We start from the raw sequence: 24,191 nt of genomic DNA, 5'->3' as shown, positions 1-24,191 counted from the left end.
GCCTTGAGTGTCACTGGGATTACACATTCTGTCACAGTGACGGCGTAAATTGGGCCCAGGGCCTCCCTTCGTCTCCCGCCATGCCCCCGCGCTGAACCACGATCCACCATGGCCTTCGCACAGGCTATCGCGATATTCACCATTACAGTCTCGGTGGTTACTTTCATCGCCTTCTTTGGACGTCTCCCGGCCTTCAGGTAGTGCAAGCCGCCCCAATCTTTCTGTTTCGTCGCTGACCTCGACAGAAACACGCCCATAGGCTTCTGCCACCGCCTCCTCGTCCTCCATATTCCCTCCTTCCTCCGGAACCTCGACCTCAAGCTCAGCAATGGCCGCGTCACAAATGGAAGTGCCCGTCTGGGTCATTATCTCATGTACGAGAAGCATCCTGTCGTCCTTGTCTTCTTCCTCGGCCTGGTAACAGCATCCGCCGGCTTGTTCCTGCCTGCGATATGGCACCTCCTCCCGCTCCACCACAAGCTCCTCGTAATGGCTATACTACCGCAGCCGTACTACTTCACGTATCTGAGCGCGAAGAGAAACCCGGAGACCTTCATATCGGGGCTCAACCATGCGGCCCAAATGCGGCACTACCCGTACGATAGGATTCTATACTACCCCGGCACGTACTGCAAGACGTGCAGGTTCCTCAAGCCGCCACGGAGCAAGCACTGCAGCATATGCAAAAGCTGCGTATCGCGAATGGACCACCACTGCGTATGGGTGAACAACTGCCTCGGTCGCGGGAACTACAAATACTTCCTCGCGCTCCTGCTCTCCACAAGCATAATGCTCGCATATGGCGCCTACCTCGCATACATGACACTCTCACCCTTAGTCCACGAGCACTACGCCAAGTATGAGCGCTGGTACAAATACAAGCCAGAGCCAGGAGCAGACATGACGAGCTGGGGAACATACTTAGATATGAAACTGCACTACTTTCTCATGTACACCAGCATATACATCGACGCAGGCGGAGTCAGTGCTTCCGGAGTCGGTCTACTAGCCCTCCTTACCTGGCCGCTTCCACTCGGTCTTCTGGGCTACCAGCTCTACCTCGTCTACGCTGGCATGACCACCAACGAATCCTCCAAATGGGCAGATTGGCGCGACGACATGGCAGACGGTGTGGTCTTCCTCGCCCAACGGAAACTAGAGACAATGCAAGACTATCGTCCCAAAGTAACCGCACCCGATGACTCTTCATCCTCCCCATCGCCCATCCCCACACCTCCCCCAACCCCACCCGACGACGAAGAACCACGCACCACCTGGCCGCTGGAAAGCAGACACGTACTCGTCCGCACCACGAACGGGCAGCCACCGACACGCCTGCCGAGTCGGATAGCTTCCGTTGCGGACAAGGACAGCTTCGAGCGCGTCTGGGATCTTGGCGCCGTCGAAAACGTGTATGATCTGGGTTTCTTCGATAACCTCCTCGACATATTGAGGCATTAGATTTCTCGAATACACATTTTCCAGTCTTTGCACGATACATATTTCACTAATTCTCTTGTCCGATTGACGCTCGTGAGACACCGAACCCACAAAGGGTCCTAGATCGACGCCAGGTTGTGCTCGCAAAACCGGTTCGCTTGCCCACGCCCTGAAAGCCGCCCTGCATATGACATCATACCCGAACCTCAACACCACAAGTATATACGAAGGGCGCAGGTACCTCACCAAGCTCACAAGAACCCTTTGCGCCATTTAAGAAAAAAGCTATTCCTCGTTCCAAAAGCCATCTATCCCACACCCAAGACAAACCAATTCAATAAATCCCCACCCAACCACAATGTCCCGCGCCCTCTCCAAGAAAGAAACCCAGCAACAAGCCCTCCAGCAACAGCAACAACAGCAGCAGCAATACGCCCGCGATGTAGAAACGCAAGAACACCATGCCTCAGCCAACGCTTCCGTACGCGCCCCCTCCCCACAATCCACTCACTGCACTCACCCTCTCCCTTTCAACTCTCCCGCTAACCAATCCCACCCCAGGCCGGTCTAAACCTCAACCTCTTCGGCGCCCTCTCAGGCGCCTTCTCCTCCAAAAGCAAGAAAACGACGCACCGCAACGCGGACGGCTCGTCCCACAGCGTAGAAGACCGGCACGAGCAAGGTAGGTCCGCGCCAAGTCCCCTCTACCATCCCTTCCCTCTTTCCACCTCGCTGCGCTACGTTCACGTTCCAACGAATTTCTAACGCATAGCGCAGGCGTAGCGAACGGCTACGCGCAAGGCCAGGGCACGGCGTACGCGCAGGGCAACGCGGTCGAGGGCAGCAAGAAGCAGAAGGCGCGCGAGATCGGGGCGGGCGCGCAGCAGGGGCAGAGTCGGCGGGTGGAGGGGAAGAAGACGGTTGATCATTTGGGGATTGAGGGGTAGATTTTCCTTTGAGAGATGTTCTGGGGTGAGAGTACGGCGTTAAAGGAGGGCTTGTACGATTATGCAATCTGTGATTGAAATGACTGAATGTTCTGAAATTGTGGGGATATGTAATGCTGCTATGCTAATGATGGGTCGTATCGCTATGCCGGAGTATAATCATAGATCCTTTCTCTTCGTCTGTCTTTATACAGCCTTTCCCCTGAACGCCGGTTTGAACACCAAAATACTCCAAAACAACTATGTACAAAATAGCAAAGAAGGGGCAATCGCTACGAGGGAACACATTTCCCCAAGCCCTTAACTCCTCTCGTGGCAGCCGCGACGTGCCACGGCACCGTCCCATGCCTCGTCCCTCGCATCCCCTTCAACCGCGCAAGCAACCCCAACCCCCTGAATTGCCCCAGCACCTCCTTCATAAGATTCTCCGCCGCAGCCCTTGTCTGCACGGTCGGCGTCCACGTCAAACTACTATAGCTCCGTTCCTGCGGTCCCGGTCCAGCGCCACCTGGGCTAATGCCATCCCCTGCGCTGGCGGTTGGTGGGAATGGGGAAGTGGCGGCGCGAGTTGGGTTTATGGCGCCCATCCAGAGCATGTTGACGGTGACGATGATAGGGCCGCGCTCGGGGTCGGGAGTGAATGGTATACCAGAAGGCGTTGTGATCGGTATACAGGTGAGGCCGCGTTTAACAAGGAGCCCACTTATTAGGGCGGGGCGGAATTCGTTGGTTGAGTTAGAGTTGTGAAGGCGGTGGGCGAGAATGATGCCCCATGTTTCGTCAGTGCTGTCGACTAGTCTAGCTTCGGGATCGGTGGTGGGGTCGACAGCGTTGTCTGCGGAGGGCGTTGCTGCGGGAGTGAGGCCGTGCTCGGGTGAGACGCCAGCTTGTGGAGTGGAGACGGGCGTGGTTGATGATGGATTTGCTGTCGATGCGTTGGCGGCATTCGTGGGAGGCATCGGAGGTGTAAACTTCAAGGGCGGCTCAGTGTCCACCGCAAGCAATGTCACAAACAGGTTGAGCTGGGTCGGGCAAGAGACGAGGAAGACCCATGCCTCCATCTCCTCTCTATCCATGACTCCGGCTTTGGTAATGCAGACGCGCCAGGTCACCCTTCGCGACTGCAGAATCTCGATTGTGGTGTGCCATATCTCTTTCGCCACCTCTCCAAACATGCGCGTACCGAGATTGTATGAGACAACGGCTTGAGACTTCCCGCAGATGTCGGTCCACGCTGCAGTGATCCACGTACCATCAAGACTCATGGCGTAGCCGAGATGGATGTATGAATTCTCATGGAGTAGATCCTGTGGAGGCTCTGCATTCAGCTTAAACGGGATGCTACGAGGTATGGGCTCCTCGAGTTGGAAAGCTGGCGCAGTATAGATGCTAAGAGGGGTCTTGTCTTCGCTGGGAGCGCTCGGTGGGCAGCGGTCGTACACCTCCCGAGCGAGTGTAGCATAAGTGCTCGAGTCTAAGATGACTGGAGCCTCGAACGAAGCGACATACTTTATGGGCACGAGCTGAAGCACGAGATCTGGCTTCTGGATCTGATCGGGGCGGCCCGGTGGCCCTTGACCGTATGCTTGGAAAAGTGTCCAGAAAGCTGAACACAGTTCCCAGATAGAAGATGGCTTCTCAAATGGATCTACCATGTAGATCACAAACGCATCAATCTTGGAGTCCTTGTCCCGCATTTGAGCATGCTTCGCCGCGAGGAGGTTGCCAAGCTGAATGCAAGTGTCACGCAGCGCCTTGAACGCAGCACGTGGAGAGTCCAACGTGCTTAGCTGACACGGAACGAGACCTCCTTCGTATTCGGGGACAGTCTCGACCCGTGTGTGATTGCCAAGTCTGCAGTTGTCATATGCCAGTTGAACATTGAGCAAGAAATTCTCCACACAAGGCCTCAAGGAACCGCTGTGGGGATAGACGCAGAAACCCACCACATTCTTGCCCGAACTACAGGGCGAAAGCCCGAGGGGCTCCCAGAAAGGTACAGCAGGCGGCAGCAAGTCCCACAGAATGTCCGCTCGCCGGACTCTGATGAACGGCGGATTGATCTGATGCAAATGCTGTCCTAACGTGGCAGGCCCTTCATTTGGCATACGCGGCGGAGGCCTCTGTTGCCCTTTTGCCTGCGGTGGTAGGTCCGGGAATACGTCAGAGACTGAAGCAAGCGCCGTCACATTGCACTCGGTCGCTTTGGAGAAAATGTGTTTTATGGCAGCCTGCCACTTGCTTTCGGAAGGTGACGGCGTCGATTCCATCTCAACTCCATGACGTGGGCACTCTTGGAGTATATCCAATGTCGCCGGAACGATTTGATCGGTGACTATCTGAGCCACCGCGATACTGTCCTTTCCGCTTAGGGGTCTCTCGTCTAGTGGCTCTAAGGAAAGGTCTGGTTGTGAGGTTGGCGTGTTCGGCATTGACGGAAGTATTGGAGAGAACGAAGGAATGCTGTAGCGTGAGCCGCTTGCTGATACCTCTGTCGGAGGTGGTACGTTCACTAATGACCAATCCCAAGAAGTAGGCTCCAAGGCGGTTAAGGCGACTTCATCGACCTGAAGAGCAGCACTGTCTTGAGATTCTCCGCCAAAGGAGCCGAACGACGTCGCCGACAATGGCGTGGCATTGCCTTCAGTCGGTAGCTTCCGTTTTGCTGGTATAATCATTCCTCCCGGGAGTGATATAGGTCCTATGGAGATGTCTTCATCCATGTCCTCATCAGCCAACGAAGAAGTCTCGCTTGACGTGTCAGACAAATCACTGTCTTCGCGGGCTAGCGAAGATACTTCAGGAATGCCTTTAGTGGAAGCCACCCCGATAGCGTATCGAAGCTTCGTGAGTAGTGGAAGATCGCGAAGGCTCTTTGGGCGGCGAGGGGCTTGTTGATCTTTGTCGTCGTCCATTTTGACCTTTTCGGAAGGAAAACTGAAACGACCGCCTTGATACTTCGAATCCGAGAGGCTCATCTTCCGATTGAAGCTGAGTGGGTTGAAGATGCTGTCCCGATGGTGAACAGGCACTTGCTTATGCGGAGTTTGTGGAGCAAGTTTGTTCTTTGGAGAGGGTAGGAGAGCTTTCTCGATGAAACGCGGACTCAGAGGTGGTGTAGGCTCCTTTGATACCGGATTGATGGCTTGACTCAGGGAGACTGTGGGCTGCATCAAGACCGGCGCTGCTTGCTTAGCGTCTGCAGCTGGTTTTTTTTTTATGTGCTGCTCCGTCTTCATGTCTCGATCCCCTGTCTCTGTCTGACCGGATGCTGTGGCGAGAGCGTTATCCAAGGCATCCATTAGATCTGACGATTCTTCCTTGATCTCCGGCTCTGGAATAAGTGGTACAGAGTTCTCGTTTGCTGGCTGCTTTCCGGGCGTCGGCTTGCTATCGCCGCCATTTGGAGCATCCAGCATATCCACATCTTCACCGTCAGGCTCGTCGAAGAAGTTGAAGTCAGCATCTGTTACGTCATTGCCATCGAAACCATCTTCGTCCATGTCTTCGAAAAGATCATCGTTCCCGCCACCCGAGTGGTAATGATCGAAAGGCGCCGCAAACCCCGGGGATGTAAGAGGTTGTTGATGCCCTTCGGCATGAGTAGGCTCTTGTGGCGCGGAAAGATTGATTGCAGGATTGCTACCACCGGGCGCAAGAATGATGTTCGTCGCAGCGCCAGACACGGTCGGAGTGTCGCCGCTGGAAACTGCGGTCCCTGGAAGAATCCCATCAGGAGGCGTCGGGTAGACCCCGCTGACTGCTTGGAGATCACCGTAGGTTCCGGTGCGAGCATTCAGCGGGGATGACGGAAATAGTCCGTGATTCTCCTCTTTGATTCGCGTAGCATCTTCTTCCGCCTTTTTTGCTCGTCGACGGGCTTCTGTGACCCTGTCCCGCTCGGGCTTCCCTAGGAACCATTGCTGGGCCAAGTCAATAGGATCTCTGAATCCAGACGAGTCAGACGTCTCGAACCATTCCAGGGCTCTATCTGCCTGGCTTGACGTGTTCCCTTGACTTGTCTCTATATGGCTTTCTGTAGTTAGATCGCTGTAGTAGAAACATAATGCGCGAGGCCACAATATGTCTCGGGCTTGATTGGGGACCGGGCTGGGGGTAGCAATATGACCCCATTGCGAGATCCGGATCTTGACCCAAGAGTTCCAATCAGCAAGGTTGGGTAGTGAGTAGCCTTTCCAGCCCAACCAGCGTTTGACGGTAGCTTTCCACCTCTCTATGCCCTGCTCTGCTTGAGCGATTCTGGCTCTCTTCCGTTGGAACCTTTGGTTGATGTCGTCCGTGGTGGCATCGAGGGGATCGTCGAAGCTTGCAACTTTGGCTAGTATACCGTTTGGGGCAATACGGACGCATTTACCAAGCAAATGATTTTGCTCGTCCTCTGTCGCAACCTCGTCCAAACAGTGAATTTCAGGCTTACTCAGGGAGAATGTTGATACAACAAGCGTACCTGAGCTAGCCCAATAAACATTTACATTAGTCAACCAATGAGGGACCGCTGAGGTCTTGGAGTCGCCGTCTTCGGAGTCTTGCTCAGCTGTAGGCTTCGATATGAAGGTTCTGTAGTTCAGCGCAACCGCCTTGTAGTCCTTCACCAGATGGAAAGATATCAAAGCAACGACTGAAGACGTGAATAGGTCATAGATGGCGAAACTATCGTACTGCTGCTGGTCCGCAGTATTATTAGCTTGAGCGGTGCCCTGCGCGAGGCGTCCACCTCCAGGCTGAAGACCTTTCGCGGGCCCAGGCGTCAACGGGGAGTTTGTAGAGCCGGATGAATTCGAGTTCAAATTCGCGTTTCTCATCGGCGGTCGAGCTAGATCCGAAGCCTTCATGATGCCATATTGTTCACCTTTGGAAAGTCAGTACGCTCATGAGAGAAAGAAGGGCTGTACTGACGCTGGAAGAGGTATCCCTCAAGTACCGGCAGGTCTGGCGGCTTTTGGCCCGCCTGGTCGGCGGTTGTCGGCCGGAAAAGCCAAAGCCAGGAGGGCTTCGACACATCCTGCACGACCAGATGCTCCTCGTTCCGTAGTTCAGCTTCCGCCTCGCGTATATCGTCCGTTGGGCTCCAGTCATAGATTCTCGAGGAGGTGCGAGGGGGATTGCGGGTGGCAGAGAAGGCTTGAAAGATGATGGCTTCAAAGTCGCCCTGCGCTGTGTCAGCTCGAACAGGCGCCGCTCGGATGTGAATACGTACGATAGCTTGCGCATTGGTATTGCAGGTCTTGAGAAATTCCATTAGAGAGACGGGTCCCTCTATGGAACGCTCAAGTGATATTGTTGCGTTAGGTGCACTCCCAAAACCGCGCTGTGCAGCTTCATCAACTCCGCTCTTTCTGAGTTAACGCGGCGAGCGAGGCTATTGGAGCGAGGAAGGCTGGGGAGACACGGCCGGCGAGAGGACGGTTATGCGGACTGCATGGCACGTTCGAGAGGCGCGTGTTCGGACCATTATGGCCCAACGAAGCCGGCGGATGGCGCGAGAGATGCTTCCGGGGGCTAACGCAGGACAAGGCTTCCGGCTGGAAGGTGTAGGCGGCGCCGACCAGCCAAGATAGGTTCCCGTTGGAAGGACTGAAGGCGACAGAATGAAGGAATGTGGTCCGGACAAGGGTAGTGCGCTCCCCACATGCGAAGAAGCCTGAGGGTGATGGCTGGCGCGGAAGTGGAAGGGACGAGATGATCTCGTTCTGCGGGCCGGCGGTCCGTGCAACCCCTGCAATATTTCTCGACGCCAAAAGTTCTGCGATGAGGGCCTCGCCGCAACATTCTGGACACCGCCGTCCACATCTTCCTTAGCTGCCAGCGCCGGGGGCCAAGGAGACTACGTTTGTCCACGGCTCTCTCTTCCCTAAACACAGAACGCACCTCGGCCACCCACCGAAGCTCCTGCCCCTTCGAAGCGACCGCAAACCCCACCTCGTCCTTCCCCTCACGAAACTACCGCCTGCCGCAGCCACGATGAAGGTTTCCAACCACTCGACCGTGCCCGTGTAAGTCGATATTCGCGGTGCGAATCTTGCGCCGCTGCTAACGCTAACGCCGCCAGATACACAATCTCCGGGGCGGAGGCGCGACCGCTGCCAGACTGGCTTGTCAGGAGACGCAAGCGGAGCTTGAAAAATGACCCCGAATTTGCAAGCAGAGTGGAATTGCTCCAGGACTTTGAGTTCGAGGAGGCCAGCCAGTGTGTCCGCGTCTCTCCCGACGGCGACTGGGTAAGACTTGCTCAATGCGCCGCATTCTCTAGGAACTTGCTAATGGGCCCCCAGCTCCTGTCAACGGGCACTTATAAACCCCAGATCCATGTTCACTCTCTATCACAGCTCTCTTTGGCCTTTGCCCGCCATACCAACACCCTGAACCAGACCTTCCTCCTCTTAGAATCCGATTGGAGGAAATCGATCCATCTACAGGTGGACAGGGTTGTCGAATTTCATACAGCTGGCGGTTTGCACTACTCCGCACGAATACCACGATTTGGACGAGATCTCTTGTACGACAGGCATTCGGCAGAGGCGCTCATACCGTCCGTGGGTGTAAACGCCGAAGGACTAGGAGAGGTCTACAGATTGAACCTCGAGGTTGGGAGGTTCATGAAATCCTACCAAGTGGATGTAGGCGGCGACGACCTTACGACAGCTGGCGCAGGTTCGCTGCAGGGCGGAATAAACGCAGGTAGCATTAACACAGGATCTATAGCGGAGGACAGCCACAACCTCCTGGCATTCGGTACCTCATTAGGGACGGTGGAGTTCTGGGATTCACGATCAAGGAATCGAGTTGGCATCCTATCTCCGTCACAAGACGCTTTCGAGGGGCGCTCAGAGATTACGGCCCTCCAGTTCCACCGGTCTGGCTTAGAGCTTGCCACAGGCAGTTCGACTGGACTAATACATCTCTATGATCTCCGATCTCCAGTTCCCCTGCTGAAAAAGGACCAAGGTTACGGATTCCCAATCAAAAACTTAATCTACCTAAACTCATCCACCTCCACCCGTGCACAAACATCGGAACCCAAGATTCTCTCCATGGATAAGCGCATCATCAAGATCTGGGATGCACGAGACGGCAGCCATTGGACCTCAGTCGAACCTGCCGTGGACCTAAATCATGTGGAATGGTGTAAAGACAGCGGAATGCTGCTTACGGCCAACGAGGGCAAGCAGCAACATTCATTCTTCATCCCTCAACTTGGTCCCGCGCCACGGTGGTGTTCCTTCCTCGACAATATCGTCGAGGAAATGGCCGAGAGGCCTGAAGACCCGAATGCGTATGGGAACGGTTCCACTGGTGAAGTCTACGATAACTTCAAGTTCCTCACATTGCCTCAACTACGGCAGCTGAATCTCGACCACCTCGTGGGGACCACAGGCCTACTGAGGCCATACATGCACGGTTACTTTGTTGCACAGAAACTATACGAAGAAGCGCGACTAATATCCAATCCTGACCTGTGGCAAGAACAACGACAGAAGAGCATCCAAGAGAGAATTGCTAAGGAGCGTGAATCTCGCATCCGCGGTAATAAGAAGGTCTCCGTCAAGGTGAATCGTAAACTCGCTGAGAAGATCCTTGAGCGCGAAGAAAAGGCAGAGCGGAGACGCGCCAGACGCGTGCTGGAGAAGGGCGGCGACGACGACATGCTTGAGAGCGAGAAGGCTCCCGCCGTACAAGAGGCCGAAGAGGGTTCTAGGCCAGCAAGCGGTGTGCTTAACGATCCTCGTTTCGCGCGCTTGTTCCAGGATGAAGATTTCGAAGTCGACGAGGAAAGCCATGAATTCGGGGCTATCAATCCAGGTACCAAATTACCTAAAGGCCTCACAGCCGTTGAACAGGAAGAGCTCGAGTCCCGGAAAGGCTCCTCAGACGAATCATCGTCCGAATCGGAGACGGAACAAGCTCGCCCTATCCGCAAAGGACCTACGGGTGACAAGAATCGCATATCTACGTCCTCCTATACAAGAGCTGGAAAGAAGTCACAGCGGGGTCCGCAGATGGTTGTTTCGTCTTCCAACAGGAGGGTGGATGCTGGGCGGAATAGAACATTTGGGGCTAGGGTGTCAAAGCTGAAGGACAGCAAGATGGCACCGAGCGGGGGGACGACAACCGTGGTGGGCGAGAGGGAGATCACGTTCGTGCCAGAGAAGAAGCAGAAGAAGAAGGCTAGCGAGGAGATGCATGGGCAGAGGCATGATCGGAAGAAGGATAGGCGGAGTGCGAGCGGGAACGTGATGAGGACTCTATAGCATACTCCATAGGCTATGATTGGCTGCTTAGACCGAAGAAAGAAGTGATACCCTCCAAGTCGTAGATGTCTTTTCCCTTGGCGAGGTTCGGTCCTAGAAGTCGGCACGTTGTTGAAGGCATCGTCGGACATCGCTCGGGACTCTAGTTGCCGACTCTAGGTCCCACATGAGGGGTACTATTCTTCGCTCACGAAAGCAGCTAGGAATACCTTCGAGCAGTCTGTACCCCAATATCCGAGAGGGAATCTTCAAGAGGGCTTCGACTGTAGCGTAGGTAGGTCTGGCCTGCTAAGTGGATGATGATACCCGGCACAATGGTAGCCCGCACCTTCCGCACGCTGGCGGAATCTCAGGCGGATATCACGAGAGATGCATGGATCGTAAACCCCACGTTGCTCGCTCACGTATGATACCTACGCGTTCCGCATCGCGGAATACCAGCAGCCTGTGTGCAGGTGTGTATCACAAAAGTAACGAAATTTTTTTTCTCAGTAGATAGACGGTAGGTATACCAAGTACACTAGACGAGGTCCAAACAAGCGCAAGAGCGGAATTCACTGCTCCAAACTTCTCAACAGCCCCGCCATGCCACCCATTCCCCACAGCCGCGCTGCCTCTCCGTCAGGGTCCTGTTGCCTGTTCGGGGCGCCGACTCGGGTGCGGTGAGCGCTTGCCAAGCGTGAAATGCACACGCACCCAATCGGCGCCGGGGGATTAGAACAGGGACGCTTCGGCACCACCATCTGTCTGCTCTTATCCTTCGTCTCGGCTGCGGTTCTCAACTCTGTTGCTTGCTTGCTCTCCTTCACCTCGCCTACCTACGTACACCTCCGACTACCCACCCTCCTTCCCGCGTGCGTGCGATCGGCGTTGCGGTGCTACTGTTTACCTACACAACTTTGTTGAGCGAGACGACCCGGCCCATCCCTCGAATTAGCGCAGAGCGAGACAAGACAGCAAAAGACACACAATGGCCGACAAGGACTTCACGTACTCGGACGTGTCGGAGCACGCGACGAAGAAGGATCTGTTCGTCGTCATCCACGATAAGGTGTACAATGCGTCGAGTTTTATCGACGAGCATCCGTACGTGTTCCCTCCTGCTGCACTACGTCCCACACGGCAGAAAACTTGATGCGATGTTGCGCCGCCCGCGAAATCTCCAGACCCTTGCCTCGCTGCACCACTTCCAATGCTTTAGCTTGCTACTGGGTTATTTGGGGAAGAGATTGATTGCTAATGCTGATTGTGTGTGTAGGGGAGGCGAGGAAGTGCTCCTCGACGTAGGCGGGCAGGACGCAACGGAAGCCTTCGAGGACGTCGGCCACAGCGACGAGGCGCGCGAGATCCTCGAGGGTCTGCTTGTGGGCAAGCTGAAGCGAAAGGTATATCCATCCACCCCTTCTTCCTCTCCTCTCCCAATTCCCATCCCCACCCTCCGACTTTCCCCCGTGTCAGCGCAGCGCAGCCTCGGCTCGGAACCCATTCCGCGCTCCCATCACAAATCACGCATGTGCACACGACGTCCTCAGGAGAGAAAAACGTGCTGATGTGAGATCTCGCTATCCACAGGAAGGCGACCCCCAGCCCAAGACATACTCGGCGGCGGGCTCCTCGACCGCGACTACCGACGGCGCGTCCGCTGGCGTCGGCCTCTACGCCATCATCCTCATCGGCGGCATCCTCGCCTTCGGCGCCTACAAGTACCTGCAGAGCCAGCAGGAGGGGGGCCAGTGAGATGGGATGTCGTGAGAGGGTGGATCGTCAGGTCAGGTTAGGATGGGTTGGCATACACAGTATAATGGTACGGTGGAGGGAGAACCACATTCCAGCAGCCTTGCAAGCCAATATCGAAAGGCGAGCGGAGGTGGAGAGCATAGGGAAATGACAAGGCATCATGTGGACGATGATGGATCATTGCAGCCGATGTCCTCTTTTCTTCCTCTTCTTCTTCGAGGACATTGGCTAGAGATTTGGAGTTTCATCTAGTACATGGCCATACTTGCGCCCCGGCATCTTTGCTGCGGTCATTTGCCCTTATTTACTACCTTGCAATAGACCGACGACCCACCATTTGCACAGTATTTTCCCTGCACTCGAGGGTACCTCGGCCGAGCTCCTTCGCACGAACACAGCCACGCCAAGACTCATACCGACCGGCACAAACATGTCCCACCTACAAATTTAGCCGTGGAACTGAAGTTCAATTATATGTTGCTTCACTGTAGCGCTCCCTAGAAGCTACGGAACACCATGTTGTCAAACGATCAATCTTGCCGGAACCCTCCCGTACTAGAAATGCCATGGTATCTCGCTCAACCTAGCTGTTCCTGTACCAATCTCTGCCCGTAACGTTGTACTAGTACATAGACATGCCCTCCAAATGCGAAATGCCAGCCCATACGCTATCGCACTACCGATAATAGCCTTCGTCGCCGCCACCCACAGGTGCACTCGGTGCTTGTCCACCCGGCCTATATGCAAGATATGGCTGGCCCCCCTGCGGCGGAGGACTGGCTGACGCTCCTGGAGGCGCGGGCGGAGCGTGGTTCGGCTGCTGTGGTGGGTATCCATATCCTGCTTGCGGCGGCGGCGGCTGCTGTGAGTATGGGTCCGAGGGGGATTGCTGTTGTTGATAAGGCGAGGAAACCTGTTCATACGGATTCTGCGGGCCCGGCGGTGGTGCTTGCGGAGGCGCGCTAGTCTGCTGGGGATACCCGCTTGCCGGTTGCTGTGATTGAGGAGGATAAGCATCGTAACCCTGTGGCGCGGAGGGAGCGCCTTGGGGTTGGGTTTGGGGAGCGAAGGATTGACGCTTGTCGACAGGGGAATCGTAATGACCGGTTGCTAGCTCTTGCGGTGCGAAGCTTTGCGGCCGCCCGGTTGCCAGTCTACCTTGAGGAGGTGCATAGGGGTCTACGGGCGGGGCGGGTTTTGGTGTCTGCTGCTGGGGTCGCTGTTGATCAGGAGGCACCATGAAGAATGCTGGGTTTGCGCCTGCGGGCGGGTACTGGGAGGGAGGAGCTTGCGATTGTGCTGGAGGGGGGCCAGCATAGGTATAGCGGTTCGGCTCCTGCTGGGGTGGTGGTGATGTTGGCGGGTAGCCTCCGTATGCGCCCGGAGGCGGCGCATTATATGCTCCATAGGGACGGCCGCCGTAAGCGGGCTGCTGGGGCTGAGACATTGAAGCTTCGAGCAATGATTCATAGTCTCGTCGAGCCTTGATGAACTTCTCGTTCAATTGTGTGAAATCATCTATTGGCGGTAAGCCTCGAAATCGTAAAACGCCCGTTAGCATACTTACCCTTCTTCTGCGAGTACTTCCCGATGAGCTCGATCAGCTTCGGGCGGATTGCCAATGTCGAATGGTAAAGCTCGGTAATCTCCTCGTTGTCCCGGACATCGCCGCCACCGCTCTGTGAGGTCGTGCTCAGTAGCGCGAGCAACTTCTCCACATTTCTAATCTGCGCGAACACCTCCGCCTCCATCTGAGCCTCCCTCTCTAGCTCTTCCGGCGTCGGATCCTGCAACTTCTCCACGTAGTTCAACGGGAAAATGCCAGTCTGCCCGCGAAGCGAACCCTTCCACCAATCCTTGTATACCGACTCCAACACAGCAATGATATCGCCTTTCCGGAACTGCAATTCTCCCGGCTCGGAAGGCTGGAAATCGAATAGAGCTCGTACTCGTGAGACGGTAGCCGCGGTGGTACCTGAGGAAACGGGTTGCGATGTCTGGGTGGGTTGCGAGCTCGAGCCAACACCGGCGCCTTGGGAAGTATTCGATTTGCCAGCCGCCGGCACTGAGCCTTTTGACTCACGTATCGACATGGCAAGCGCAATTTGAAGCTCTTCTTCCTCCTTTTGGCGGTCGAGCTCGGTGATCTGCGTCTTCTGCGGTTTCGAGGGAGGGCGTAGGTTCGGGTCTATCATGGTTTAGCACGCGATCCTCGAAGCAGCCAGAGCGCACCTACTCTGCGTCTTCAGTCTCTCATAAGCTCCCTGCATGATCCCAAGATCCGGGTCATTCGAGAACATCTCGGTCCACTCGGCCATGCGCTCGAGTATCTTCGCCTTCACCTGCTGATGTGTGTTTCTATCCGCTGCAAGCCTTAGAAGGGCATCCGTGAAGCTCCGTGAGGCCAACTCCTTATGCATCTGGATCCCGCAGTTCTGGCTGAGGGCATTCGCGAGCTCGAGCGTGTATAGCTGGACGTTCGCGTTGCGGTGGGCGAGCCGCTTGATCATCGCGGCGACGGCATCTTTGGCACCTGTGTCGGAAGCGCCGACTTTGTCGCATACATCCTACGGCAGCTGGTTAGCCTTGCTCGAGCATGACAGCTTCAGGCTGAGGGGGGCAAGAAAGGCCTAGAAGGGCTCGAGAGCTTTGGGAAGCCTCCTAGCGAGCTGGATTAGGTGGGTAAATTAGAACAGTAGGCTTACGAGAATGTACTCCCAGTTTTCGCTCGTCAAATTCTCGTCCGTCGCCTTTACCACCACGTCGTCGAAGGCGTTCGACTGGGCCCGGAACATCTTGCCTGCTTGCTCCGCTGTCCAAGATCCAGAAAGACGTGCAGTCAGCGGCGCAAATATATATCGTGGGGGGAGGGAGCAGAGGGAGAGAGGTCAGGGAGTGGTGGCCTGCTGAGGTGAGTTGTGAGGTTGACGCAACCTAATGTCGTGGGTCGAGCTGCCCAGGTGCCTGCGCCCGCTCCCCCACTAGCGTGGTTGGATGACGAAGCTCCTGTGGCGCCGCCCAACGCCACAGCTGGTGAATCGCGTGCGCAGCCTCGTGAAAGCCCTACGTGGTGAATAAGCCCGAAAAACTCCATGGTAGAGTTGAAGCCGGCGTATCCAATTGTGAAAGGAACTGAGGGTATTCACAAGACTGGAAAGAGTGCGGCTCAAGTTCTCAGTGACATGCAAAAGAGGCAGGAAATGCCTCTCTCGACGAAGTTGTATTTCTCCGGACTCGACTTTTCTGTATCCCAGTAATGCCGCCGAATGAGAACCATCCCATATCGTAGTCCTGCCCTGCCCTGTGTTGATACCGAGTATAGACACTAATGTAAAAGGTGTAGAGTGTAGAAAGCACCAACATCTCTTTAACCGTCCCAAATGAGAACTGAAGTTAAGGAAAAGATCCCGGAGGTGAAGAAACCTGGGTCGCACGAGCTTCCATATCGCATGCCTGCCTGCCACGACTGAACGCCCGAAATGACCAATCGCCGAGCAGTCGGGGGTGAATTGAAGAAATTGAGTGATCATCGAGATATGATTCGCTGGTTAATGCGACCCGGCCCGGAAACCGTATATGAAAATGCCACTGCACACATTTGCCGGTGTTGCAATGTACTCGACCAAACAAATGTCAGATCGCCCAACCGTCGTCGAAAAAACTCCGTGCCCGACGGTCGGAATAGAGAAACTTGATGCGGTGTTCGGAGGCTGCAGCTCAGAGGAATCCCCTTGAATGCATCGAGGCTCGAGTGCGTTGTACTTCTATTTTTCTGGTCGAACGGAGTCGGCGAGATCACTGCCATGGCCCTCTTGCATCCATGACGTCCTACAGCTCCGTGACGTTGCGGTACCATTCGGCGTACGAGTTGGCTACACTCGAGGTCGAGGAATCGTTGCCGCTGGCTTGCGTCGCCTCCGAACCTGTAGCCCCTCGGATGAGATGCGTTCTGAAATACTTTCAGAAGCAATCTACATACCGCCCTTCTTCCGCCTCTCTTCAGCTCTTGCTTTCCTCGCTGCTAGAACTAGTGGGGCGAGTGTGTTCAGTGGTTCTGCCGTCTGGATGAACGGGTGCTGCGACACTGTCAGCCCTCCTGATCCGGATAACCGAAGCAAATATAGGGAGCGCAAACTCACCACAAGAAGATCATGAGCACTAGCCCGTTTGTCCGGGTCGACCTTGAGGGAAAAGTTCAAGAAGTCACGGAATACTGGTGTCAGCGCGTGCTCTTCTTTAATCGTTGGGGTCCCGTTGGTTGCAATAAGCCAGAGCGCGCGGAGCGGGCTCTCGTTCAAGTATGGCGGCTCTCCCTCAATCATTTCGATTGCCATGATGCCCAACGACCAGATGTCGACTTTGCGGCCGTATTCCTTGCGTGTGACGACTTCAGGGGCCATCCAGTATGGAGTGCCAACCATGGTTGTCCGCTTATTATGGTTCTCGTTGATCTGTGCGCAGAACCCGAAATCGGCTGTCCAGGCTATTAGTGACGGAAGATAACGCTGCATTGCTGCTCGACATACTCAGCTTGATGTTGCCTTCGAGTGAAAGAAGGATGTTATCAGATTTGATGTCTCGATGGATAACGCCTTTCGAATGAAGGTGTTGTAACCCATTTAGGGTCTGCGGGCTGTTAGCATAGAGAGCTTCAAGGAGTATTATCAGGTACCTACTTCACGACAAACTGCTGCAATCTGGCCCTCTGACATGATGTTGAAAGTAACCACGTCCGTGAGGCTACCGCCTTCCATGTACTCCATGACTACCCACAAATCTCCTCTTACAAGGAAACTGTCCATGAAGTTGACAATGTTTTTATGCTTGCTATCCTTCATGACCAAGATTTCATTGATGATTAAGTCTTTCTTGGGCTGCTGCTCTAGATTCATCTGCTTGATCGCCACGCATTTGTTCGTTCCGACCTCGTATGCGGTGAAAACTCCGCCGGAAGCGCCTTGGCCGATCTTGTTCAAGTTCCGATATCTGAGGGTGGGATCTGCGTTTGTGCAAATAGCATTGAGTTTGGCGACAATATCCGGGCCTTGGCTCTGTCGCGGTCTCTGCCGTGGTCGAGGGGCAGGGCCAACGCGAGCTTGCTGTGACGGGAGAGGAATGTTCTGCGGGTCGGATTGCTGGGCAAATTGCTGCTGTGGTGATGGTTGTGACGGCGCGGGAGCGACAGGGGCAAGATGTGGAGGTTGGGGCTGCGGTGTTCGTTGGCTCACGCTTCTCGCGAGCTGGGGCTGCTTCACAGACATCGACTGCTGGGCAGCGGCCATGGCTTGGGCTTGCTGCTGCTGATACTGCTGGGCGGGCGAGATAGCTGTGGCGCTCGATGGAGAGTCGAAGCGGGGCGGCGTGCCGCCGGTGGTGTTGGCACGGCTACGCGGCGCTGAGGGAGGCCCATGAGCGCTATCTGTAACCGTTGGGGGAGCGTATGCAACCTGCGGGAAGTCGTTCTCCTGCCGTGGGCTCTGGACTGGCTGCTGTGTGATTATCGGACTGGGAGCTGGAGGAGCGGGCCGAGTTGGAACGAGATTAGCAGAGCCTGCAGTACCTGGCGGTCTTGGAGCTGGCCGGTTCGGAATGAGCGCGCCATTGATCTGAGGCGAGTTCGGAGCCGCGACACCCGGCGAAGTATGGCTACGAGGGATCGGAGGAGGAGCACGCGGGTTCTCAAAGCTGTCCTGGTCGTTCCGCGGGAAGCGAGGACTCTGGGGAGGGCTGAGGAGCGGCTGAAGCGTGCCGTAGCCTGGCGTGAGGTTCGCCTGGTAGGCGTATGCCTGGGGATGAGCGGGTCCCATCTTGTCCCATATCGCGTCGTCGCCATTCTTCTCCGCACTGTCCTTGTAGAAGGTGACGACGTCCATGACAGCCTGCGGGTGCTGCTTCTGCTCCTGCTCTGTGATACCATTTTGCTGCAACATGCGTTGCCATTCCTTGGGCAGGCCCTAGACACGGTCAGCGAAAGAAGCACAATGGCAAGCAGCGAAGAGGGGACACGAAAAGGGCAGCGATAACGGACGGCACACGTCCGAATCGCGGCGTGGGTGGCAGGGGAGGTGCATGGGGGGGCCGACGTGTCACGCACCGTGAACTCGCCTGTCTCGTTGTCGATGCTGACGTGGGTGACGTGCATGGGGTTCGTGGGCGTCGAGATGGTCGGGCGGCGCGGCGAGCCCAGCATGCTGTTCATGAAGCTCGAGAAGGCGCCCTTCTTCTTGCCGCCGTCCGACTTGCGCTTCTTGGAGTTGTCGGCCTCGTCTGAGTACCGCTGGCGCGGCGACTTGGTGCCGCCGTCAGAGCGGGGCGGGGTAATGGTGTCCATCTTGCGGGCGAGGGCCGTGAAGCTCGCGCTCTGGCGCAGCTTGGGCGACTTGTACTTGGGCGGGTCGGCCGTGTGGGAGTGCTGCGGGGCCGGACGCGGTGGGATGTGAGCGGTGCTGGCGTTGGCGTCCGAGGCCGCGTTGAGGATGGCGGCGGCGTCGAAGGGCGAGCCCACGCGCAGCGATAGCGAGGCCTGCGAGCTGGCGGCGGAGGCAGCGACGACGGCTTCAGCGTCGAGCGGGAGGATGGGCGAGTGCGAGTCGGACTGACGTCGCGCTGGGGGGGCGGAAGGAGTAGAGGCCGCCAAGCCTCCTTCCACGCTGGGGTTGCTCGACGGGGCCCGGTGGACGCTCGCGGTCGACGAGAAGGACGGGTACGTGGGCGCGGACGGCGTGCGGCTCAGCTTTGCGCGGTTGTTAAAGGACACGGGCGGCGGCTGCTTCGCCTTCTTGAGCAACCGTCGAGGTGCGTGTGCGGTGACAGGCTGCGAGGGCTCCATGGGCGGGTATGGCGCTATTCGTCTCGCGACCGCGACGGGCCAGCAGTGAAAGCGCAATAACAGGGGCTGCTATGAATGCCGGGGCGGGTGCGCAGCGGATGGACGGCAGAGGATGAATTGTTTGGAGCACGGCAGCTTCGACATGCATGAAAAGTCCTGGAGGGCTGGCGACGACGCTGCCTCTGCAATGATGCACGGGACAACGCGAACGAACCCTGCCCTGCCCGCTATCTTTACCCAGCGACGAGCCCTCCGCGCCCTCCCCGACGCCGTCCTGGCTGAGGCCTGCCGCGCTGTCTTCCCTGCCGCCCGCACGCCCACCGTCGTCATCCCCGCCGTGCAAAATTTCGCGGCGCTCTGCCCGTCGCCCTCAATCCGTCCCGTCTTGCATTCCGCCGTCTGGCCCAGCGCCCGGGATTCAGGATGCCTGTTTCAAGCCGGGCTCCTCTCATCTGCACCGCTCCTCGTGCAACCGCGGCCGTTGCGTACGGCAGCGCCCGCGTAAGGCGAGCCAATTTGGCCATTCTGTGGCGGGCGGCTATGCAGCTGGCCCGCGTCCTCACCATCGCGTCGCTGCTACACCTTCCGATGGAGAAGTCCTATTTCATTCCCCATCCGGCGCCTTTGGTCACCCCCGGCGGCCACTCGAAGGCCATGCTCCTTTCTCTGGAAACCTTGGAACAGTTTGGCGTTTGACCAGCGGTTTCTTCTTTCCTGTTAGCTCTCGCTGGCCATGGATGCTCGCAACAGCCCCCGTGAACGACCGCCCTTGACCCCACACAGCGCTACCATCTCATCCACATGCCCCCTTCTCAAGGCGCCGTGCTACAGTCACTGCAGTACACAAACGGCCAATGTATCCCTCCAGCCCTGCCTCGTCGTGGAGATGCCAGCTTCGGGAAAGAGCGACCTCGAGTTCCTCCCTCTTCGAGCACTGTAGTCTATTTACATCGCCGCTTCCACCCGCGCCAGTACTGCGTAAAGCATCACGCCAAGCCTACCTACCTAGGTTGGTATTCTCGAAAGGAACAACCTTGGAACCTTGGAAGGTCTGTTATTTCCGTCTAGCCGCTTGGCTCGGTCGTTACAGCAGCCTCCGCCCACGACTGCAGGCACAACAGCAGCAAAAGCAACCAGACGCTCAACACTTTCGTCCTCACATGAAACGCGCCATCTAAATCTCCACGGCCAGCGGCAAGCTCACTGTTGCACACGCTCCCGGCATGAGGCCTGTCACGGTAGCCAATGCCGAAGCGAGCGATAGATCTAGTCATCGGGGCACTGGTTTGGAGACGTTCAGCACGTCAACCTTACCTGGCAGCTCCGATGGCAGAACAAGGCTGAACACTTGCTACCACGTGAGGTGTTGCTCGAGTGTTGCCATCCGGGATTCTCTCGCCACAGACAGGAGACACTCGTACAAGTTGAACGGCAATCCTGCTGGACCTCCGGCCCGACCCCTCGAGTTGCCCTTTCAACGAGCTCTCTGTTGGAGTAGATCCGAATTGGGCACAGGGCCAATCTCTTTTCGCAGCCCCCAGTACCCGTGATTTTGCGCTTTCCTTGCCCAGATGGTGTCTCAGTAGCACCACCAAACAAGCATCATCCCTCCCCCATCGCGGCTGCGGCACATCCGTCCGTGCTGCCATGCACTGCGCTACCGCTGCACGAAAAGAGACCGTGACAGACAATCAGATGCGCCCGAGGGCCGCGCCTGTTTTCTCAATCAGAGAGAAGACGAGAGCCCAAGGATCGTTGAAGAAACAACTCCCTCAACAAGTAACGAATATTCAGGTGCTATAGAGCTACAGGGACCTTCTCGAAGGAAGTCACGATATTGCTATGCTTCTTGAACCATCCTTCCTTTCTCTGCCAACTCGCTCATCCTTGTCTAGATATCGTCGGCCAAGTTACGCACCCTCATCTTCAGCTCACACTCACCATTCGAATAACTCGCTCTGCCATATCATTAGGCGCTCTTCAGGTAAAAGCAACAGGTGACACTGCGGCCACTCTCATCCAAGTACTCTGCGCAATGTGGTAGCTGCTTCTAATTCTCACGCTCTTCCAACCCCTCGACGAGTTCTCGATTCTCAATCCGCCAAGTGCATGCTCGCCACTCCACCTCGTTCGCACATTGTACCGCACCGCAAATTCGTGTCCACCTTCAAGAAGGGCATTTGAAGATCGAACCTTTAGATCAACGACATTCTCAGAGTCGTTGTTCGCAGCTCTGTGTAAGCTCTCTCCACCTATTCCGCATTCCCTTCCAAGTCCCCGTTTACGTCTCCGCGTCATCTTAAACCCTACTCTAGCACAGAAGCGCTCACGCGCGAAACCACGCTCTCCATTCGTGCCGCCTTTCTCATGGAGCCCGCAGCCGTCTTCTTGGAATACGCATCCAGCTTTGCCAAATGGCTTTCTAGACTTCCGCGAAGCGCATCAATATCCGCCACACTCACCCCCTCATACTCATCCTTCCCCTCTTCACTGACCCCTCCACCAGTGCCAAGAATTATGTCCATGAAATCCCCCATACTCTCCCTCATCTTCTCCAGCTCCTCGTCTGCTGTTCCCGCCTCCAACAACCCAGCGTACCCCTCCATATCCTCGATATGCTTCTCTGCCCTAGCTTGCCGCGCTTTGATCATGCTGATGTACTCATCGAGAGGATGCATGTTCGTATTCGTCTTCTTTCTCGCCTTGCTCTTCGCGTTCGTGCCCTTTGGCACTACGCGCGGAAGAATCTTCCCAGCATCCTTTCCACGCGTGCGCTCGAGCGCCTTGGCAAACATCCCATGCACCTGCGCGATAGTCTTGTAGTACGCGAGTGTAGTCTCGACCTCGTCCTTGCGGCGTTCATTCACCAAGCCTTTATACCCGTCGGTCATTTCGCTCCATCCTTTCTGCGCGGCCCGAGTCGTCTCATCGAAGACTCGTAGGTCGGAATTGTGCTTGTCGATGGAGGCAGTGTGCGCGCGCATTTCGTCTGCATAAAGGTCGAGGGCGGCGATGTAGTAGTGCCGATAGTAGAGGATGGCTGTGAACTGGAGGGTGATGGTGAGGGCGCAGAATTTGGTGCGCGTGCTTAGGACCCAGAGAGGGAGGTTGTAGATGGCGAGGAGAATGCTGGCGGTGATGACGGCGAGCCAGATGATTGCCTTTGGTGATAGCGGGGATGCTATGGTCGCGGCGGTGTGTTGAGAGGGTTTTTGGGATGCCATGGTGTGGTGGGTGGTTGCGGTGAGATGGTGAGGAGACTTTAGCTAACTAAGAGAGGGACCGGTAGTAGTATGTTTTCGAGGTAGTGCGTAAATGAGGTAGGATTTCTCTGCAGCTCTTGCGTTTTCACTTGTACTCCAGTGGTGCCTGGTGAATGGAGGCGCGTGCGTCATTGACGAACCAACATACTTGGGGATTCTTGTAATAAACATCCGTCCGCGAGCCCCCGCCTTTACTCCAGCAGCGTTTGGGGCCGTCGTTGAGTTATTCTAGAGGCGGCTGAAGTCGTCGCACCTGCGGTATGCGAAATATCGCCGGTAGACTGGTTGGTTGGGGGAGGCAAGAGAATAATTACAGAGGGACTCGTATGATGGTGTGGGAACAATTCAAGCTACCACAAGTTTCGAACGCCTCAATCGCTCGCTCTTCACGGTGGTATGTGTAGTCATAGTCTTTTGGCATTTTCAAGTGATGTCTTTACGTTCCTGGCCCTTGGTCTTCCCGTACGCGCCTCCAGCCAACTTCCTCATTTCCAGAGCTCGCTTGTAGGGCGGTGCAGTTGGCGGCTGCACGGGATCCAAGCTGACTCTATCCTTAGGCAGGTGATAAGTAGCATCCGAATCATACGCAGAGAGATCGCCGCACGCCAAAAAAGGAGCTATCCATCTTGAGCCACCTTCCTCTCCGTCGTCTTCGACCTCCTCTTCGGGCCCAAGATCCAGCTCGATCGCACCGTCCTCCCGCACTCTGCGTGTTGCCGCAGTCTCTTTCTTTAATCGAGGCTTCTGAGCGGTGGAGAGTTGTGTCTCCGTGCCAAGCGGCGTGTCCAGGCTCGCTCTGAATCCCTTCGGCGGACAGAAACCCTCGCACACCACGAACGCTTCGATGCTGCTCGCGCGACTACTCCGCGGCTTGGCGACTCTCACACGTTCAAACACGATCTTCAGCTGCGCGAACAGGAGGTCCACGTCCTTGCCTCTGAAGATCTTGGCTACAAACTTCCCGCCGGGCTTCAGAACACACAGGGCCAGATTCAGCGCCGCCCAGAGAAGCTGACTCTGCACATAGATATCGAGATCGTGGAGGCCAGTGACATCAGGAGCTCCGTCGGAGATGACGAGGTCGACGGGATGGGACGCAGACGTAGCTTTCGGATCGAAGGAGTCTGGGTCCAGTGCCTTCAACAGTATCGGAATGGTCGAGGGATGTGTGATATCCGCCCGCAGCGTCGTGACCCCCTCCAGCGGACTCATGGGCTGCAAATCGATCGCAACGATCCTCACGCCCTCTCGCGGCTTCAGGTGCTTGTCCTGCTCTTCTTCTTCTGTAGCCTTCGCCTCTTCTCCGGCAACCTCCTTTTCTTCCTTATCTAGGCCTAGCACATATCTCCTCGCCTCCTTCTGCTTCTCTTCCCAGCCGGCGCGGCCGAACTTCTCGCCTTTAATCAGCACGCGAGACAGGACCTGGCTCCAGCTGCCAGGCGCCGCGCACAGATCCACTACGCGGGTGACGCCGTCGAAGAGGTTGAATTCTTCGTCGAGCTGGAGAAGCTTGTATGCTGACCGCGCCCGCCAGCCTTCTTCTTTGGCGAGCCTGTAGTATGCATCGCGCTTGTCTTTTGAGGACTTGCCCATTTTGATGTGGATGGGACTGTTGTGCCCTAAGTGAGTCTAATGTTGATTTTGGCGGTTTACTTCTCAACTCATCTGGATGATCGACTGCCAAGAATTCGAAGCCCGAGTCCTC

The 24,191-nt window shown here is 56.2% G+C and overlaps 11 protein-coding genes across 11 annotated transcripts; 5 read left to right on the top strand and 6 right to left on the bottom strand.

The window, feature by feature from the left end:
- Positions 1-108: 108 nt before the first annotated feature.
- Positions 109-1,461, top strand: BU26DRAFT_564112 (palmitoyltransferase swf1; the record flags this gene model as incomplete). Its single annotated transcript, XM_033833253.1, has 2 exons — positions 109-197; positions 246-1,461. The coding sequence occupies 2 exons, from the start codon at positions 109-111 to the stop codon at positions 1,459-1,461; spliced, it is 1,305 nt and encodes a 434-aa protein (XP_033685243.1).
- Positions 1,462-1,630: 169 nt separating this feature from the next.
- On the top strand, positions 1,631-2,523 carry BU26DRAFT_297545 (uncharacterized protein). The gene is made up of 3 exons (XM_033821735.1): positions 1,631-1,921; positions 2,002-2,122; positions 2,218-2,523. The coding sequence occupies exons 1-3, from the start codon at positions 1,799-1,801 to the stop codon at positions 2,385-2,387; spliced, it is 414 nt and encodes a 137-aa protein (XP_033685242.1). The 5' UTR covers positions 1,631-1,798; the 3' UTR covers positions 2,388-2,523.
- A 136-nt stretch (positions 2,524-2,659) lies between these two features.
- Positions 2,660-7,647, bottom strand: BU26DRAFT_564110 (uncharacterized protein; the record flags this gene model as incomplete). The annotated part of the gene is made up of 3 exons (XM_033833252.1): positions 2,660-7,257; positions 7,305-7,557; positions 7,606-7,647. The coding sequence occupies 3 exons, from the start codon at positions 7,645-7,647 to the stop codon at positions 2,660-2,662; spliced, it is 4,893 nt and encodes a 1,630-aa protein (XP_033685241.1).
- Positions 7,648-8,183: 536 nt separating this feature from the next.
- On the top strand, positions 8,184-10,713 carry BU26DRAFT_455779 (WD40 repeat-like protein). Its single transcript, XM_033824892.1, has 3 exons — positions 8,184-8,401; positions 8,458-8,626; positions 8,681-10,713. The coding sequence occupies exons 1-3, from the start codon at positions 8,370-8,372 to the stop codon at positions 10,655-10,657; spliced, it is 2,178 nt and encodes a 725-aa protein (XP_033685240.1). The 5' UTR covers positions 8,184-8,369; the 3' UTR covers positions 10,658-10,713.
- Positions 10,714-11,449: 736 nt separating this feature from the next.
- BU26DRAFT_518649 (cytochrome b5) lies at positions 11,450-12,840 on the top strand. Its single transcript, XM_033828867.1, has 4 exons — positions 11,450-11,544; positions 11,613-11,743; positions 11,916-12,042; positions 12,230-12,840. The coding sequence occupies exons 2-4, from the start codon at positions 11,628-11,630 to the stop codon at positions 12,392-12,394; spliced, it is 408 nt and encodes a 135-aa protein (XP_033685239.1). The 5' UTR covers positions 11,450-11,544; positions 11,613-11,627; the 3' UTR covers positions 12,395-12,840.
- Positions 12,813-15,041, bottom strand: BU26DRAFT_297619 (uncharacterized protein). The gene is made up of 3 exons (XM_033821736.1): positions 14,631-15,041; positions 13,962-14,582; positions 12,813-13,912 (listed from the first exon to the last, which is right to left on the bottom strand). Exons 1-3 carry the CDS (start codon positions 14,902-14,904, stop codon positions 13,071-13,073), a joined length of 1,737 nt encoding a protein of 578 aa, XP_033685238.1. The 5' UTR covers positions 14,905-15,041; the 3' UTR covers positions 12,813-13,070.
- Positions 15,042-16,144: 1,103 nt separating this feature from the next.
- BU26DRAFT_297393 (Pkinase-domain-containing protein) lies at positions 16,145-18,418 on the bottom strand. The gene is made up of 4 exons (XM_033821732.1): positions 17,071-18,418; positions 16,921-17,020; positions 16,534-16,868; positions 16,145-16,470 (listed from the first exon to the last, which is right to left on the bottom strand). The coding sequence occupies exons 1-4, from the start codon at positions 18,322-18,324 to the stop codon at positions 16,366-16,368; spliced, it is 1,794 nt and encodes a 597-aa protein (XP_033685237.1). The 5' UTR covers positions 18,325-18,418; the 3' UTR covers positions 16,145-16,365.
- Positions 18,419-19,481: 1,063 nt separating this feature from the next.
- On the bottom strand, positions 19,482-19,933 carry BU26DRAFT_297414 (uncharacterized protein). The gene has a single exon (XM_033821733.1). It carries the CDS (start codon positions 19,787-19,789, stop codon positions 19,550-19,552), a length of 240 nt encoding a protein of 79 aa, XP_033685236.1. The 5' UTR covers positions 19,790-19,933; the 3' UTR covers positions 19,482-19,549.
- On the top strand, positions 19,903-20,467 carry BU26DRAFT_297369 (uncharacterized protein). The gene has a single exon (XM_033821731.1). The coding sequence runs from the start codon at positions 20,078-20,080 to the stop codon at positions 20,399-20,401; it is 324 nt and encodes a 107-aa protein (XP_033685235.1). The 5' UTR covers positions 19,903-20,077; the 3' UTR covers positions 20,402-20,467.
- Positions 20,468-21,529: 1,062 nt separating this feature from the next.
- Positions 21,530-22,447, bottom strand: BU26DRAFT_564105 (uncharacterized protein; the record flags this gene model as incomplete). Its single annotated transcript, XM_033833251.1, has 1 exon — positions 21,530-22,447. One exon carries the CDS (start codon positions 22,445-22,447, stop codon positions 21,530-21,532), a length of 918 nt encoding a protein of 305 aa, XP_033685234.1.
- A 231-nt stretch (positions 22,448-22,678) lies between these two features.
- On the bottom strand, positions 22,679-24,174 carry BU26DRAFT_297437 (FtsJ-domain-containing protein). The gene has a single exon (XM_033821734.1). The coding sequence runs from the start codon at positions 24,077-24,079 to the stop codon at positions 22,910-22,912; it is 1,170 nt and encodes a 389-aa protein (XP_033685233.1). The 5' UTR covers positions 24,080-24,174; the 3' UTR covers positions 22,679-22,909.
- Between the last annotated feature and the right edge of the window lie 17 nt (positions 24,175-24,191).

The sequence above is a fragment of the Trematosphaeria pertusa genome, assembly GCF_010094035.1.
Source record: "Trematosphaeria pertusa strain CBS 122368 unplaced genomic scaffold BU26scaffold_6, whole genome shotgun sequence".
Classification (NCBI taxonomy): domain Eukaryota; kingdom Fungi; phylum Ascomycota; class Dothideomycetes; order Pleosporales; family Trematosphaeriaceae; genus Trematosphaeria; species Trematosphaeria pertusa.
This window is presented reverse-complemented; position numbering and strand designations above follow the sequence as displayed.